Source organism: Siphateles boraxobius, unplaced genomic scaffold (genome assembly GCF_051911475.1).
Source record: "Siphateles boraxobius isolate OS27281-9 unplaced genomic scaffold, OSU_SipBor_1 12, whole genome shotgun sequence".
Classification (NCBI taxonomy): Eukaryota; Metazoa; Chordata; class Actinopteri; order Cypriniformes; family Leuciscidae; genus Siphateles; species Siphateles boraxobius.
Genome location: NW_027508722.1, coordinates 12,597,258 through 12,615,497, shown reverse-complemented (window position 1 = coordinate 12,615,497; position 18,240 = coordinate 12,597,258). Strand labels below are relative to the sequence as shown.

At 41.3% G+C, this 18,240-nt stretch overlaps 2 protein-coding genes across 10 annotated transcripts in view; one reads left to right on the top strand and one right to left on the bottom strand.

The window, feature by feature from the left end:
• Positions 1-367: 367 nt before the first annotated feature.
• ctnnb1 (catenin (cadherin-associated protein), beta 1) lies at positions 368-17,378 on the top strand. Of its 4 annotated transcripts, XM_077207844.1 has the most exons (17): positions 368-738; positions 9,726-9,770; positions 9,927-10,151; positions 10,505-10,758; positions 10,843-11,081; positions 11,298-11,499; positions 12,296-12,440; positions 12,531-12,634; positions 12,741-12,767; positions 13,159-13,497; positions 13,626-13,784; positions 13,956-14,075; positions 14,557-14,707; positions 15,003-15,124; positions 15,390-15,450; positions 16,207-16,432; positions 16,627-17,378. In XM_077207844.1, exons 2-16 carry the CDS (start codon positions 9,758-9,760, stop codon positions 16,413-16,415), a joined length of 2,370 nt encoding a protein of 789 aa, XP_077063959.1. In that variant the 5' UTR covers positions 368-738; positions 9,726-9,757; the 3' UTR covers positions 16,416-16,432; positions 16,627-17,378. The 4 variants fall into 4 exon arrangements, with proteins under 4 accessions (XP_077063959.1, XP_077063970.1, XP_077063978.1 ...); XM_077207855.1 differs by lacking the exon at positions 12,741-12,767; XM_077207863.1 differs by lacking the exon at positions 16,207-16,432.
• Positions 17,216-18,240, bottom strand: part of ulk4 (unc-51 like kinase 4) — a 231,409-nt gene continuing 230,384 nt past the window's right edge. For all 6 annotated transcript variants that reach the window (XM_077207698.1, XM_077207725.1, XM_077207715.1 and 3 more), the window contains one exon: positions 17,216-17,653. In XM_077207698.1, coding sequence (XP_077063813.1) covers positions 17,545-17,653 — 109 coding nt within the window. In that variant the 3' untranslated portion in view covers positions 17,216-17,544. The remainder of the gene's footprint in view (positions 17,654-18,240) is intronic.

The window sequence follows — 18,240 nt, the reverse complement described above, 5'->3', positions numbered from 1 at the left end:
GGGATGGATATTTTAGCATATATAAGTAAAATGTCTCAGTGTTTTAATCCAGTAGTTTTCCGATCCTCGCTGCATTGTTCTATGGGGAGATAGATGGAAAAACTTCCTCCGTCTCTAAAACCTAAACCGCCGAGCCAATTTTAGCTCCCATTTGCTAGGAAGATTTAATGACATTTATTTCCACAAAGATTTTTCTTTTTTTAAATTCATGATATTAGGCTAGTCTTCTTGTCGCGTTGCTTCCCGTCAAGACTACACACTCTCTTTATTGCGAGAGTCATAAAACTTAATGAATAGGTGCGCCCCCTTGCCGCACCACAGCCGTGTAGCTAGTGTATTCCTACGCACGAATCCTTATTTTACATACTCCCTAAAAAATTCTGGTCGTTCAGCGCGCAGCCATATCCAACACTCCTCAATTGTATATCTGTAAATCGGTTTGGGGTATGGAAACCGCTTTTGGTTTCTTTTCAATAAAAATCCAGCAGCACGGGATCTAGTTTTCCGGAAGGCGGCAGGATATAGTATGGGTAGGAGTTTTTATATTGGCTCGCGCACACATGGAGTGACGCCATCTTTCCCAGTGTGCTGCTGCGGCGCGAGCGCGGAGTCCTCGCGCACACATTCACTCTCAGCAGGAGCTGCGGGTTACTCACTCAAAATTTCTCAACGGATTGTCGCCATTATTCGTGTTTACGTACTGAAACGCGAAAAGGGAATATACAGCTTTTGATACAGGTAAGTGTTCGCCAATAAAAGGTGTTGTTAGTTATTGTATGGAACGTTTGGAGGGAATGTCTCTCTGCAGCTGTGGGGAATGAGGAGGAGATCATCAGCCACTGGATAGGTTTGCTGCAAAATCACGACCAAAATCCACCTAAGGTTACATATAAACGCGGGGTTTTTTCGACTGTTATTCTGTAGGCGTTTTAATGTATCAGAACATGTGTATTTGAAACTTGGAGTAAAGACATTTAACGTAAGTGCATTTGGTGTTAGCTTGGTTAGCATTTTAGGGCTGGGAAAGTGTTTTGTGGAGACCATGTAAAATCACCCAACAACTCATCTGGATATTAACTTAGTCTCCTTTTTACACGAATTATTAACTTCTCTGCGAATTCTCACAGTGAAATGCAACCGCAAAAGTTGGTTTGGTTTGACCGCAATTTAAATTCTGTGTTTGTTTAAAGTCGGGGATGTGGTAACGTTTCGGTATTAGATTAAAAGTTAGGCTTTGGTTAACTAATATAAACTAACTTTAGCTGTCTTTTTTGTTGACTTATCAAGCTCGTTGTTGCATATTTACTGAACCCGAGATGTTGACTTTTTTGTGACTTAAGTTACTAAAATCTGGAAGACAGTAAGTTTTTAGTAACATTTTCAGCTCAAATGCTTGGCCAGCAGTATCACCTTGAGTTATAAACGCTTATGATTTTAGTAAAATCACGCGGTAGTAAACATGACCCATATCAAAGTTTCTCAGTAAGAAACAAACAAAGGCATTTAAAGTGTTAGTCCGTTGAGAGGAAGTCGAGGAGGAGCTTGGGTGAAACCTGACTCTGCTGGAGCTCGTGCTGATGGGGGTGGGGATCATCGGGCTCTGCGGACCCGTACATCACTCCTTCACATTACACCCGTCTGACTCAAGCTTTACTAATATGCAGTGTGTGAAATTATCACATTCCTTCCTGCAAAGGCGTGGATTTATATGTATTTATTTGAGTGTTAAAGGGTTTATTTTTTAGCACAACATATGATACCGTAGCCGCCCCTGAAAGCACAACTGGCAGTACATTTGTTAATGATTCACGTGGCTTAAAACGAAAACCAAACAAATGTGCCTTTTCCTCCACCTCAGCCTTGGAGTCTAACTTTAGGCAGAATGCATAGCTTCCTTACTTTTCCATAGACATTCAATATTCAAGTCTTTTTTGTTTTTTATTCCTACTTGTAGTAACTAATCCATGCCCTCCATGACACTTTGTGGTGGTTTGGTATGTTCTGAGAATTCACTAGGAAAAACATTTTTACTGCTTGTTCAATTTACTTAATTAAAATGAGTGAAAGCAACACAATTGCTGAATTTAATTAAACGTAATTTAATTGTCTATAGTCCACTTAAATATGTAAGATTGAAGGTTACTTAATTTGTGTTGGGACTACATTACTCATTTTTGGTTGTTTTAACTTAATGTATGAGTAGATTTAATTTTCCCATGCTTTGCATAGGTCTGAATTTGGAGAGGAAATGTTGAAATTCGGTCCAAGTGTTATGTTATGCACTGAGTAAAGGCTATTTAGGCCTATATGAGTATTTAATCAGTTATGTTGGATATTTTAGAGTATCTGTTATTGAAGTTAGTGTGGCAAGCACAGGTTTTAGGATGTTTGTGTGATTGACTATGGTGTCTGTTGCTTCATTCATTGAGCATTGCTGTGCTAATATCAGTGCGGTAACATACATCGGTTTAAATGTGTCTGAAATGAAGATTGTGTAAACACTTCCCTTAAAAATTGAGAAATTTTACTAAAGTAGATTTTTACTTGGTGAAAATCGTGCTAAAACATTCAAAAGAAAGCATTAGTAATTTTTACTTGCTTTTTTTTTATACCACAATCGATATTAATTTGACCCTATCTGAGTTAATAAAATGCCCGTGATAGTTCTCATACATCACCACCTATTCAGCATGGCAGTCATGTTGCATTAGCAAGCATGCCAGCACTTTTAGAATACTTGAAAGTTTTAGCTTTTCCTGAACTGTCTGTCTGATAGAGACAATGTTCTCCCACTGTTTTCTTTGAGTCTTTGTGCCTGAACTCTCCAAATAGAAGTGTCTGGGGTAGTCCTTTACGTTGTACAGAGAGGCTATAGTGTGTTTTTGACTACAGTAAGAATACATTGAGCCAAGCTGTATTCTGTGTTCATGTGCGCAGGCTCGGGCTGTTACAGCATCTCTCATCACAGTTGACACATTGGGAGCAGATGTGTAGTATAGGGTGTTCCTGGGAGCTAGCAACTAAGATCTTTTGAAATGCTGCACACAATAGGCAGATTTCTGAAATCGAATGGAGGTGTTGAAATCGCTATCTAAGCTGGATGCCCCTGGTCACAACGGGCACGTCTTAGCCCAAGCCATTTGGGTGGTATTTAAATTCACATGGTGTTTGAATGCCAAGGATTACAAACAAATGCCCCAGTCTTCTCAAGCCTCCTCATGTTTCTTTGCAGAAGCCCGTGGTGGAGTGTGGAATGGGCACAGGGTTTTGCTGTTTGTTTTGCCTTTTTTTGTAGCTGATCTATTTTAGTACCATATGCCAGATACTTTCATTATAGATGCAAAGACCAGGTGCGCTCATGTGCGTGTGAATTACATAAGTGCATTTTAAATTAACTTTTTTTATAATAATAATATTTAAACTGCATTCTGGTTTTGGCTTTACACTTATTTCAATGCAAAATTTCATGCAGACTTGCTTGGGGATGAAGTATCTAATGGCAAAATTTTGAGAGCAAACACGAGAGTTTGGTCCACTCCAGGCTATTGTCTTGTGGTTGTAAGTAGCCTTTCTGGTAGATCTCTATGCGGATACAGAATACATCTTTCCTCCCCCCTCCCATTTTTCCGTGTGGCCAAGTCCACCCATGTTCCACCCAGTAGAGGTACCAAAACATTCAGATTGGTTTCAGATGTGCATGTTGGCCCGGCAGTGAAAATCACACGAATGTTTGTTATTATGGTTGGGATTCTTCATACCCAAGCCAGTCTATCTGTGTATTGTAATAAAGAAACTAGTTAAGTTCAGCTAGAGTAAACTTTAGAAGCGCTCACCCAGATGCTTTTCTCTTCGTCATTGTATTATCACACTGCCCATTCCCATGATTGTGTAACCCAGCAATTGAGCTCTTGAAAGGGTTGAGTCAGTTTGATCATCTAAATATATCCAGCATGACCTCATCAGTGACACAGACTAACCTGTAGTGGTTTGTCAGGACTTATTTCCATATATCTCAATTGACTGCGTGCAAGGGAACTGATTAAGTGTAGCTTGTGTGTGGGATTTCTTGGAGGCTGAGGCTCAGTTGGCACCTCACGTTGCGTGCGAAAGCGAGCTGTAATACCGCAGGGGGTTTAAAGCCAGAATGCTGCTGGGTTTATCTCTCCAATTGACTCCAGATGTTGTGAGCCACAGACCAAGCGACTGGCTGACTGCTGTGAAACTCTCAGCAGCCCCAGGCGGAGTGCCACAGCAGCACTGTTTTACACATCCCCTTATCAAACACGCTTTCCATGCTCTGCATTCAGAATACTGAAAGCTGCCTCCTAGAGGAACTGTCCTCGTTATTGCCGCATGTATCACAAGAGCTGACCTTGTCATTTTGACTCGGTTCGACGTGGAGCTGCACAGGATTGAGATATTTGTTTTCTTTGAGTGTCAATTCCATTTTTCTCATGGGCCAGGGGTTTGTTTTGGCACCCCTCTGTTGGTCCAGGTGAGATTTCCATTCGTAAAACTAAAGCGTTCACAACACGGCTTTCTTTTGGTTTTACTGTTGAGCTGCGCTACAGTTTGATTTTGGTATAGTGATGCAAAATAGACACAACCAATAGTTTAATCATTTTATAAATTAAATAATTAGTTGTATTCAAAAATTTAATTGATCATTAGCCTGTTTTTATTACAACCTTTTAATGTAATTGTTCAATTCCAATTCATTGTTGAAACTGTGGCTGTAATAACATTTTATGAAATATTTATATAAACATACATTAGACATCACTAACAGGTTAAGTCATACTGTTTCTTTCAATTTGCCTTCTAATGTTAATTTGTGATTTGAACTATAGCGATTTGTCTAGAGCTGTGTTATATAATAATTTATACGATGCATCATGATGCTGATGTGACCAATTCTGATAAAAACAAAATAATCTATTTTTAAAAATGTGCTTACATAGGACTATAACACATATTGATTTGCTGTTTTATCGTAAATAAAGTAGGCTACTCTTGTTAGATATTAATAATTTGCATATGTCCTTTGGAAGCAAATCAGTTGTCTGATGTTTCTGTTTTTACGAAAATTACATGCATGAATGATGAATGTGAAAAGGTGCAGGACATGCTTGATTTTGAACTGAATTAAGCGCCAATAAGCAAATTAAGAATATTTTCAATAAGCCACGAAAAATATCTCAAAGCGCTACTTGCGCTGACACACCTGAATCATGCACACAAAGACACCTCTCTCAGACAGCATGCAATCTTAAATTCAGTTCTCTTTAGCAGCAATTCATGCTCTAACGGTCAAATGAACAGAATCAATTTAAAATATCTGTCTTGGCAACTGTTCACGTAAACATTGTTGGTTATGTCTTAAGTTAATCGTTAACAGTTGGGGTAAAAATCTAATTTGTAACATTATATTAGATCCATTGTCTTAATATAACAAACAAAAAAAGTAGAGAATCACTCGCTGCTCTTGACTAAACTTTTGTAGCTTTTAATAAGAATCATTTTATTTGTAACAGGGATCAGAAATTTCTAAGAATTTTTTTCTGGAGGTTCAAATTTTTGCTTGACCTGCCAAAATTTTCACTGGCCCCACCATTAAATAAGGCTATAACACTAAAAACTACTAGCCTAACTCATACAAATTTAAAATATTGTTAAAAACAATAGCATAAATACAATAGTACAAACATAAATAAAAATGAACCGTGCAATTCATGTTTTTCAGGTAGGTCTAACAGTATTTTTCAGGTAGAGAAGTTAAACCAAATGTAAAACACTTCATATAATCTTCATTGTATAAATTAAATAATGATTAATTCTTAATTTACAAAAGTTAGTAAGTCAAGATCAGTGAGTGATTTTTTTTTGTCACCCTTAGTAGTTTGATTAACATTAATAATACAGACAGCAGTAGGAATATTAGGCTGCTGTCACTTTAAGACATAGGCCTAATGCAAGGATCCAATATACTGATACTGTACACATGCTTTTTATTTCTCAATCGCTTGCGTTCACTTTAGACATAACAGACTGTTTACAAGAATAGCCTGCTTGCCAACACAGGCATTTTGACAAATTTGTGGGAATGTCAAGAATTTAAAGATAATTCCATTCAACTTTCATCAGTCTGACAGGCCGCTTTCTGTGCACGTGCTACGGATGTGTGTTCCGCACACACAGCTTCTCACACAGAGACTGAGTATTGAATTGAGTGCTCTTTCACGTCGTCTTGCACTTGAATATTTAAGTTAGCATGGCTTAAAAACATGTGCAAATGATGACAATTCAGCACTGGTCCGATCAGGTAAGTGACAGTTCCGTCAACTGTCTTGAGCGTCATATAAGCTGACCCTGGGCCATCGAGCTCTGCTGTATACAATAAAATATGCATTATGCATCATTAGTAAACTATGCATTGCGATTAGATCTATACTTGGATATTTATTTATATAGCCTATATTTTTTTTTACATTTGATTATTTCTGTATTTCTTCCCTGAATAACACTGTTAAATAGATGTAAATTTAGATTTTTTTTTATTGTATATGTTCTACAGACGCATCCTGATGCATCGAATAGTTCTATAGTTCGTTACCCTGTGAATTGCAATCGAATGTAATCGTGAGGCAAGTGAAGATTCACACCACATTAAAGTCCCTGTGAAGGCAATTAAAAAAAAAAATTCTAAACACATTATAAATGTTAGAAATGTATTGCTAAAACATATTACAAAGACTGTGAACTGTGAAGTACTGAATTGTGGAGTTAGACCGTTAAACAGTTTTTCATCATTGAAAAATTTCCAGATTTTTTGGTTGGGTCTAAAACGGGGCTCGATGACGCACTGGAGCCCCTGAGCTCCTGGACACGCCCCTAATTGACGCACTGGAGCCCCTGAGCTCCTGGACACGCCCCTAATTGACGCACTGGAGCCCCTGAGCTCCTGGACACGCCCCTAATTGACGCACTGGAGCCCCTGAGCTCCTGGACACGCCCCTAATTGACGCACTGGAGCCCCTGAGCTCCTGGACACGCCCCTAATTGACGCACTGGAGCCCCTGAGGCTGGCCGCTCCACTAACAACATAAATAGAGCACATTCGAATCAGTTTGGCGCTCAATCGAGAGTTACTGTCAGTACTATTATTAGTTACTACAGCCTACAGTTTGCTAGTTAGCTATGTCTTCGTCACGGAAATGCGTACTACCTGGATGCGATCACGTACAAAACAGATCGGTGTCCTTATTTAAATTTCCTAAAAACGATCACATTAAGAAGAGGTGGATTAATTTTGTGAAGAGCCACCTTGATGGAGAGCTGAGGATCACAGCTAACACCCGCCTCTGTAGTGATCATTTTACACGGGATAGTTTTATAAACTTTCGTCTGAGACAACTGGGATTCACTGATAATCCGCTGTTACTGGTGAATGGGGCCGAACCGACTATCTCCCGCCTCGGCCTTCATCCTCCCGTCGTGCCGACAACTGGTGCCATCCTCGGCAGTGCGTGCCCACCAATGAGTGTAAGTCGCCTTGTGTGCTTGTTATAATTATAGTAGGTTAGGCTACTTCAGGCTCTGGGGGCTCAAACATATATGGCTTGGTAAAACCTAATAAGCTGCTAGGAGCATCCATTCCGGCTGTAGCGGGTGACAGTTGAGTGTCTATGGTGGCAACAGCAGCTTTACCGCGAGTGGGCGTGGTTTCAGCGCAGCCAGCGGACCAGCATTTGAGAGCAGAGCTATTGCTAATTTTTTCAAGATTTTAATAGCTTATTTTATGTACTTGCCACCTTTTTTATCATTCAAATTTGGCTGGGTGGCTAATTAAACACATTTTTCTGTGATATGACAAACTCAGAACACATACTTAATTTTGACTTTACAGGGACTTTAAAGAGTTCCATAACCACATTTATTGTGTGAATTTAATGATAAAACTGAAAATTGATTTTGAAAGCTGAGTCGCCTAACATGCTTACCTGTTTTAGTTGCCTTACCTGTTGTATCCTTATTTTGTGCACAAAATATGCTCATGAAAGTCTCCTGCATCACTATTTTGTTGCCATAGTGTTCAATCTGTTGTGTTATAACTGTATAGCCCCATTATTTCTGAATAGTTTAAGTTTATCCATGATAGAGTGTGCAACACCAAACACTTCTATATTCCAGTCTAGCTTTTCTTGACTTGACCTAATTCAGTTCCTGAACTTTGAGGCTGCATTCGAGAGCCAAATCCTGACAATAGTGAATGTGTGCGAGACAATAGAGCCGAATGCACAGGAAAGTTGTTTTTCTCTGAATAATTGCCAAGTCCTTGCTGCGTCATAAAGCTAAGCCTCCTGCGGTGTTGTTTGACATATACTAACAGCTCTTGAACAAGAACAGCAAAATGTTGATGAGAGCTTGCTGAAACATTCTTCCGAGTGACCTTTTCACATGCTGCAACATGTTTGTGTTTTGGAGTTGTTTTACTGAGAGGAACAGTATGTTTTCCTAACCAACACAATGGAGAGGCATGGGCAGCCAGTTTCAGTCTCAAGGCTACATGTGAATGTTGGATGTCTCGGAGAGGGGTTGCATTCTGCCTGCTGACTTGGAGAGGGGTGTTGTACATCTGAATAAAGGAGGTGGGCTTGGGGCTTGTGTTATGGTAATTCAGGAGGAGGCCTCACAAAAGGGAAGGAGGCTGGGGCCCCCCGGACTAAGACACTGAATTCAGTATCGTTTCAGTAGGTGTTAACTGCCGGCGTTGATGGGCAATCGGCAAAGAATGTCGTGCATATTGACGCTGTTTTGACGGTGAGGTTTCTGGCTGAGTACATTATTGAAGGTCATATAAACCTTTAGCATCTCTTTTGCTAGTGAATGGCTTAGAGGAGGAGGTGGATGTTTGGAATGACACTTCTAGTTCAAGCTTTATTATCATGCTTGTGATGGAATGACTTTGCAAAATGCCAAATATGGATTTGTATATGGGTATTTTTTGCCAGAAATGTCATTGTGAGTCCTGATATATTCAGGACTGTGTTTAATCGGAAAATTACATTTTGTTTTGAAATGTATAGAAAAAATATATTTCTTTCTTTGAACCTTCAATGCAAAAAAGGTTTAATTTGCAATATCTGCAGTGATGGCAGGAAATTACACAGTTATAAATTCAAACTTTTTGCCGATAAAAAAAGATGGCTTTTGTTTTCTCAACATTTTAATATTGTCACTGTATCAAAACAACATTGTTGTCAGCTCGGTAGATAATGTTACCTTGATGTAATTTATATTGTTTTATATATGTCACGTAATAACTTTGTAACAACGTCTTGACCAAATTTGTTTTTATTGACTGGCTGATAAATGCAGTTTTGAAGTATAAATGGAGAAACTGCTACAATAACCCCGAAATTCCTGAATGATCACAAAGACCTTTGATTTCCTGTAGCAGTGTTTATTGTTCATGGGTATCGTGAGAGACCTGCAGATAATAAGAGTAGCTGTGTGTGTAGTGCGGCATATCCTGCCTTACTCTTTCATCCCAGCTGCAGTCAGGTTAGGAGACAGAGAGCATTCAGTCTGAACACTTGGGCTTGTGTGCGCTGCATGCTGGACTTCTCTGGAATGTGTTTGAGCTGTGGTCGACTATATGAGAGAGAGAAGAGTGAGCTGGCACTGCGAATGTAAAATTAACCATGGTGCTGTGTGTATTTCAGATTAGGAAGCTGTCCTTGGCTGTGAGAGAATCATGGCTACCCAATGTAAGTTCTTCTAACATTTCTGCTTCACAGCTTGTTACGGCAAAAATATTTTACTATAGAAACATGTTGAAGAGTTAAAATACTTTTATTTTTAAATACTTTTTATTGCCTAAATACTATCTATTAACTATTAATTGTGTAATTTTTCATGTGCAGCTGACTTGATGGAGCTGGACATGGCCATGGAGCCGGATCGCAAGGCTGCGGTCAGTCATTGGCAGCAGCAGTCTTACCTGGACTCTGGTATCCACTCTGGCGCCACAACCACTGCCCCATCCCTGAGTGGCAAGGGCAACCCAGACGATGAAGATGTGGACAATCAGGTGCTATATGAGTGGGAGCAGGGCTTTAACCAGTCCTTCAACCAGGACCAGGTAGCAGGTATGTCGATTCTATTGTCTCATGTTTAAATTGTTTGAAATGTCAGAGAAATTATGGAAAGAATGTTTTTTGGGGAAAATAAGGGTTTAATATACAGAGCCAAAAAATCCCTTGAATGTTGGAATGGAAAATACACAATTAATTTAGCCTATTTAAACTATGAACTGCACTCACAAGGGTTGTTGTAAGACATGGCACTGAGACAATTGCTTATTGTACTGGCTCGTTTGTATCTTTTCAATGTGGAATTAACAATCACTCGATTATATTCATAGACATAATAGATCTTTGAAGTCATTTTGAGTAACTGTGCACAAGTCAGTTGCTTAATATAGTACTTTGCTTCTCTGTAGACATTGATGGTCAGTACGCCATGACCAGAGCCCAGAGAGTCCGGGCGGCCATGTTCCCAGAGACTCTAGATGAGGGCATGCAGATACCTTCCACACAGTTCGACACTGCTCACCCCACCAACGTCCAGCGCCTGGCCGAGCCCTCACAGATGCTCAAACACGCCGTGGTCAACCTCATCAACTACCAGGACGATGCAGAGCTGGCCACCCGCGCCATTCCAGAGCTCACCAAACTACTGAATGATGAGGATCAGGTTGGCTGCAAGATAGATTGTCAAAAAAAGCCAGTGCTGTGACACTGTGGGTTTGCGCTAATGGCTTGTTTCTTTTTCCATCAGGTGGTGGTTAATAAGGCAGCTGTTATGGTGCATCAGCTCTCTAAGAAGGAGGCCTCTCGTCACGCCATCATGCGATCCCCACAGATGGTGTCAGCCATTGTGAGGACCATGCAGAACACTAGTGATGTAGAAACGGCCCGCTGCACCTCCGGCACCCTACACAACCTTTCCCACCACAGAGAAGGCCTGCTCGCCATCTTCAAATCGGGAGGCATCCCTGCCCTCGTCAAAATGCTTGGGTTGGTTCTCCTTCATGCTGTATTTTTAATCAGACATATAACAACCACAGTGCGGATGTATATCCTATGAATCTTTTGAATCCGGGAAGTTGTAGAGTGTTGGAGTTCAAGGACCAGCAGGCTGTGTCATACCGAGACCTTCTCTGGTTGCTTAAGCTTGAATCCCATTATTTATCTGTAGTTTGGTGCTAATTAATTTTGCTGTGGTCTCTTCAGCTCCCCGGTGGACTCTGTACTGTTTTATGCCATTACAACTCTACACAACCTGCTACTGCACCAGGAAGGAGCCAAGATGGCCGTCCGTCTGGCCGGAGGCCTGCAGAAAATGGTGGCCTTGTTAAACAAAACAAATGTGAAATTCCTCGCCATCACGACAGACTGCCTTCAGATTCTGGCATACGGAAATCAGGAAAGCAAAGTAAGCAGCAAAAACTTCTCAAAGCTAGGCACATCACAGCAGGGTGCTTGGCCAACTTCACTTGTTTACGGAGTGTTTTTTATTTTTTTTCTTACATCACTCATCATTTTAGCACTGCAACAAAATTCCTCTGCTATTTTTAGATTTGAAGTGTTCTTTATTTGCACAATGTTGGCCTTCTTGGCACTATGTCTGACTACATTATAGGGCCACATAATTTGGGAAAAAATGTTCCAGGTTTGCTGTGCTGCACAATTTGCTCAATTACAGTTCTAAATATTTATGGCTGTCTTAATTTTTTTCAAGCATTAAACCATTGAGCTTTTATTTAGGTGGAAAACTGTTTGTTGACAGCCGGTTTATCATTGCAAGTTGAAAAGATGTGTTCCCAAATGCACATAACAAGCGACTCAAACTCAGAGACCATGCAGAATGGAGTTTGTGAGGTGCAGCTTCTACTGTGAACCGCTCTGAGACACCGAAAACACTAGATAGATCATGAGGTTGCGTGTAAAGGAGCACATTGCTACACTTCCCTCTGAAACATGCAGCACATATTTATATCAGTCGTTGCGATTTGATAATCATACTAAGCTGCATTGCGATTACAGTTTTGTTTTGATTAATCCTGCAGCGCTACTATATTACTTGTAGTACTTGTAGTAATTTCTGTTCTGGTGATTTTCCTGTTTTTGGTCATTTATTAACAAAGTTACACTTGTTTGAGCTGTGCAGAATGGACTGTAAAATGCTAACTTGGGTAAACTTGAGTAAACGCATTCAATTTGCTTTTCAGCTTATCATTCTGGCCAGCGGAGGCCCACAGGCTCTGGTCAACATCATGAGGACCTACACCTACGAGAAACTATTGTGGACCACCAGTCGAGTGCTCAAAGTGCTGTCTGTGTGCTCCAGTAACAAACCTGCCATCGTTGAGGCTGGTGAGACCATTTGTCTTCAGTTTAGTCCAGTATATTATAGCGTAAGGTTGAGGATTTCGGATGGTTTGAATAAGCTTTGTCTGTTTTCAGGTGGCATGCAAGCACTCGGCCTCCATCTCACAGACCCCAGTCAGCGACTGGTACAGAACTGCTTGTGGACTTTGAGGAATCTTTCAGACGCCGCCACCAAACAGGTACCGATCCGTCTCGGTTTCTTTCCCTCAGCTCTTTTACACACTGTCTTCTGTTCTTCCTACATGAGCCCTCTCTTTCTGTCTCCCCATTGTTTCCATGGAGAAGACGTCTTTAGCAGAAGTAGATGTGCAGGTAACAGTCATTCCTGCCTTTGTCTGTGATGGGGGTTGGGGGCTGTAGCCAGCTCTGACCCCACACAGTTAGGACATCAAAGTGTCGATGGAGCATGAACGGATGCTACATTTGGTTGTAATGCCTGCACTATGTGTACATTTCACCCAGCTGTTGTTGTGACGTCAGAATTCTGCAATTATCAAACATTTCTGGAATGATTTTGTGTATTTAACAGTTTACCCACTCATGGTAGGCTTACAACCTCATGTAACGTGTCGTAAAATGTTACGAATGGCTGTGGCTGGTCGTGTGCGGGACTAAAAAAAATCGTGGACTGAGTTTTTCATGGATGCAAATTCTAGGTTAAAGAAAGATATGCATCTCAACTCTGGATCCTTTTGATCCACAGGAGGGTATGGAGGGGCTCTTGGGCACCCTGGTCCAGTTGCTCGGTTCGGATGACATCAATGTGGTGACGTGTGCTGCTGGAATCCTGTCCAATCTCACCTGCAACAACTACAAGAACAAGATGATGGTGTGCCAAGTGGGTGGCATCGAGGCCCTCGTGCGCACTGTTCTTCGAGCCGGGGACAGAGAGGACATCACTGAGCCGGCTATCTGTGCTCTCCGTCACCTTACATCCAGACACCAGGATGCAGAGATGGCCCAGAATGCAGTGCGGCTGCACTATGGGCTGCCTGTGGTGGTCAAATTACTCCACCCTCCCTCACACTGGCCTCTCATTAAGGTATGTAAGTGACTTGAGGTCATCACTTCTGTGTTTTAGTGGCTTGCATTGTGCCTGAACTGGAGTGAAGAGATAAATAAAAGTAGGTTTATTTGAACACTTTGAACACTCCCTGTATTCTCTCCCAGGCCACCGTTGGGCTGATCCGTAACCTGGCACTGTGCCCTGCCAACCACTCCCCGCTCAGAGAGCAGGGTGCCATTCCCCGCCTGGTGCAGCTTCTGGTCAGGGCCCATCAGGACACTCAGAGACGCACCTCCATGGGTGGAACACAGCAGCAGTTTGTGGTGAGTCACGGTCACATGATCAGCGGTTTAAGGCAGCTGAATTGTGTAATTTCATTGTTCTGAAATGATGTTGTAATCCATTTATACATGAGCGTAGAAGTTATAGTATACACTTGGAATATTTCTTGCAGAAGGACATGATGAATGAGGTTCATGTGTGTTGTGTTTCAGGAGGGCGTGCGAATGGAGGAGATTGTGGAGGGCTGCACTGGAGCGCTGCACATTCTAGCCAGAGACATTCACAACAGAATTGTCATCAGAGGACTCAACACTATTCCACTCTTTGTTCAGGTCAGTCGCTGATAGTTCACTCGCTCTGTTGTCTTGTCATTTGTTCTGTCTATTGTTTTACTTTCTACTGATCTACCTATCGTTGGTTGATCTTTGTCTTTTCCATCATTCGTCATGTTTGTTCGTTCTATTTATAGTTTCTTCTATCTGTATTGTTCTGGCGTTCTATTAACTGTTTTATTCATTCACTTCTTTATTCTATCATTCAATCTACAGCGTGTTCATTCTATCTGTCTATTGATCCATTGCTCTTTCGTTTGTTTGCTCATTTGTTCAGTCTATCAGTGTCAATCAATCGTTCTGCCTATTGCTTGTTCTATTGATCATCCGCACATTCATTCTACTTCTATTATTCTATTGTTTTACCAAACTATCCCTCTGTATGCTTCTATTTTAGTGAATTAATAACATTTTGCCAGTAAGTTATATTTCCATCTCCTGAACCAGTTTCATCCCGTCTGACATGTGTGTGTCTGTGCAGTTGCTGTATTCTCCTATCGAGAACATTCAGCGTGTGGCCGCAGGCGTTCTGTGTGAGCTGGCTCAGGATAAGGAGGCAGCCGAGGCCATCGAGGCAGAAGGAGCCACCGCTCCCCTCACAGAGCTCTTGCACTCCAGAAACGAGGGCGTTGGTGAGTGTGTGCAAGCATGTGTGTTTGTCTGCATACAGAATAATGCAGAAAGTCATCAAATAAATATAATATTGGCAGCACAGTGTCACTGTCAACTGATGTATCAGGATAAAGTTAGCAGAAACAAGTTAAAACTTCCACGGAATAAAAATAGGAGCTAGTGTGAATACGTAACGCTATGCAGGTTGGTTTTCCCAGCTCTGCACTGCTTTCCACTGGAGGCAGCGGCTGAGGTGAGCAGGGCTGGCTCGAATGTTTTCTCGGTCACACTAACGTTGCTATCTCTCGCCCACAGCCACGTACGCTGCTGCAGTTCTGTTCCGCATGTCTGAGGATAAGCCCCAGGACTACAAGAAACGACTGTCTGTGGAGCTCACCAGCTCTCTGTTCAGAACTGAGCCCATGACCTGGAACGAGGTAAGGGGGCTCATCTCTGCTAAATCCTGCAATCAACGCTGGCACAGAGCCCTGCTGTAGATTAAGCCTATCAATTCCCAGTGCATTACTGAATCTGTTATGACAGATGTGGGTGTTATATTTGTGAATTTACTGGGCAGGTGATTCTAACAAAGCATTATTGTTTTCATGAGCCTCAAGCATTTGTGGAACTCATTGAGTCCTGATATATGCAGAATTAGAGGCTGAAGTGAGTGTTTCTCTCATGGATCCTGTTTGTTTGCAGACTGGAGATCTAGGGCTGGACATCGGTGCACAGGGAGAGCCTCTAGGCTACAGACAGGATGGTAGGTTCATCATTCTCTGAAATGAGATCAGCTCTCAGCATCTGGCTGTGAGGCGCACTAATCCACTGCTTCATCAGCCTTCACCCACCAAACCTAGAGCTCAACACACCTGGCACTTTCCATGAAGAGGGCACTAAATGGGGCCTGGAACTCTTAAAAAAAAGTAACGCCTCATATTCCAAACCCGTGACTCCTCACAATATGAAATGTTAGGCATAATGTTAGAAGCGGGCAGCCTCAGTCACTATTCACTTTCATTACTTTTATGCAATGAAAGTGAAGTCATTTAGGATAACATTTTCTTTTGTGGTTTATGGAAGAAAGTCATTCATATAAGTTTGGACTTAAAGGCTGACTAAATTGACAATTTTTTTCCATTTTGGAAATATTCACCCCACATGCGATTTCAACAAATCAGTAATAAATAAATAAAAATAGTAATAATAAAAATACTACACTGACTTAAATTCAGCTTTCAGAATTAACAGTACAATTTGATAGGATACGATTGGATTGAGGCTGGGCAAGACAAAATCACCATGCCAGATAATCAAACATCTAATAGTCCTCGAAGCTCTGAAGTGGGGCACCAGAGTGTACAGTATTCATGGAGAATGCCAGTTTCCAGTTGAGTTTGGTCTTGTGGGTCTGAGGTTGTGCTATTGTAAACTGCCTGTTTAATATGCTTCCTCTAACGCGTGTGTGTGTGTGTGTGTGTGCTCCCCCCACTTCCCATCCACTCCCCTCGTCCTCCAGACCCAAGCTACCGCTCCTTCCATTCCGGAGGTTACGGGCAGGATGCCATGGGCATGGATCCCATGATGGAGCACGAGATGGGTGGGCACCACCCCGGCCCAGATTACCCTGTAGACGGCCTTCCCGACCTCGGCCACGCCCAGGACCTGATCGACGGCCTCCCACCGGGCGACAGCAATCAGCTGGCCTGGTTCGATACCGATCTGTAAATACAATGACTTTTTAGGTGAGGCACCAAGGCGCCTGCCTGATTGGCGACAGGCCGGTTGTGTTTGATCTGTGCTGACCGCACTGTGTGTGGCTGGAGTAAAGCACGCCGGTAGCAGAACTAATCTGAGCTGCGTCTGCATTGATTACAGTCCTGTATGTGCGTTTAATGGGATTCTAATCTGTTTGTCCCCTCTTTTCTCTCTGCTGCAGCTGCATCGTCTGATCTGAATGAACCTGCATTGTGATTTTGGCCTGTAGAGTTGTTGAGCGGGCTCAAGAGAGTGGGCTAGTTTCTCTGAAAGTGCCTGACACACTAATACAAGCTGAGTTTCCTATGGGAACACATGGAAGTAAAACTTTTGTTCTGGTCTTAGTCGGTCAGAATTTGGTGTGATTGACAGAAGAAAAGCCCAAAAAGCAAATCCTAAGATGGAATTTTCAACCTTAGCCTTGCCTGTACTTTTTATTACTTTTTATTTTTCAAAGGATATTTCAGTCTGTAATGGTACTTATCTAGCTTGCTTTATGATACTTGTCTTTTATTTTGCAGAACTTTGTATTCCTTTCGACTGACTGTCTTTCTCTCTCATAGTGTTGAGTTATAGTGGTAATGATCCATCCAAGATTTTATCGAGTTTATGGTGTAGAACACTAATTAATCACTTCAATTGTATTCTTATCAAATGTAACATTGTGTAGCTTTTGTATAAAACCAAGAATTGGAGAAGTCCAAATATCAGTTCTCTTGCTTTAATGAAATCACAAATGTTCCAAAGGGTTTGTAATCAGTTGGGGTCAGTTTTGCTTTTTTTTCTCATTTATTTTTTTTCCTTGTCTTGATCTATTTTTTGATGGTAGCTTTAGAAAGGTTTTGAAAAGAACCCCTAATTATTGTAGCCTGCAAATTGTTGGTTGGAGACTTGGTTATGACCTGGCTAAACAATAAAATGGACTAAATTTAATTTTGTGAACATTTTTATTTTTGGAAAAATTCTGGAATATTTTAAATTTAAACTGTTACATTTCATTGTAGAATTACAAAGTAAATTTTACAAACCACTCTCTCAAGTGTTCAGTAGTCTATTGCGGAAACTCTGCAGGTTTTTCACACGTGCAAATATACACACATTAAATAGCAGGAGAGAAACTCTGTTCTGTGGATCTCAATTCTGCCTGGGACCCGATGGACTTCAGAATCTCTGCAGCTACTGATCCAACTGTCATGTCTGCCTGACACCTGGAAGAGAGAAATAAGTGATTGCATTACCCTACAATAAAAAGACAAAACGGTTAATTTCATTAATACAGTTGTCCAAACAGGTCAGGCAATGTGTGAGAAATCCATTCGCATACAGCAAGAGCACAATACAAGATTCAAGCTCATTTAAGTCCGCAACTAGAAGCTCCAGATCAGTGTGTCCAACACAGTCACTTGTCTGGTATGCACGCTAGTGAGGTGCTGAAAATGATTTTGGCCTGTCATGTGTGCACACTGTCCTGATGAGCAGCAGAGCGGAAGAGTGACAGAAGCTGGAGCAAAATAAACCCCAAGCACACTCATCCATGTGTCGTCTTATGATATTGTAAAAAAAAAAAAAAACCTGTTGCTGTGACACGCTTCAGTCTTCTAGTGTGCATTTGGCTTCTGTAGACTTACTGTGAGCTGAAGAACTAAACCTTATGATTGGAAGCTGATATACTTTTCATCCCTAACATATATTAGATTTTGTACCAGAATTGAACTGGATTATTCATAGTACGTAAGTGCATTGGCTTAGTCAAAAGTTATTCACAATGGTTGTTTACTTCATGAATATGATAATT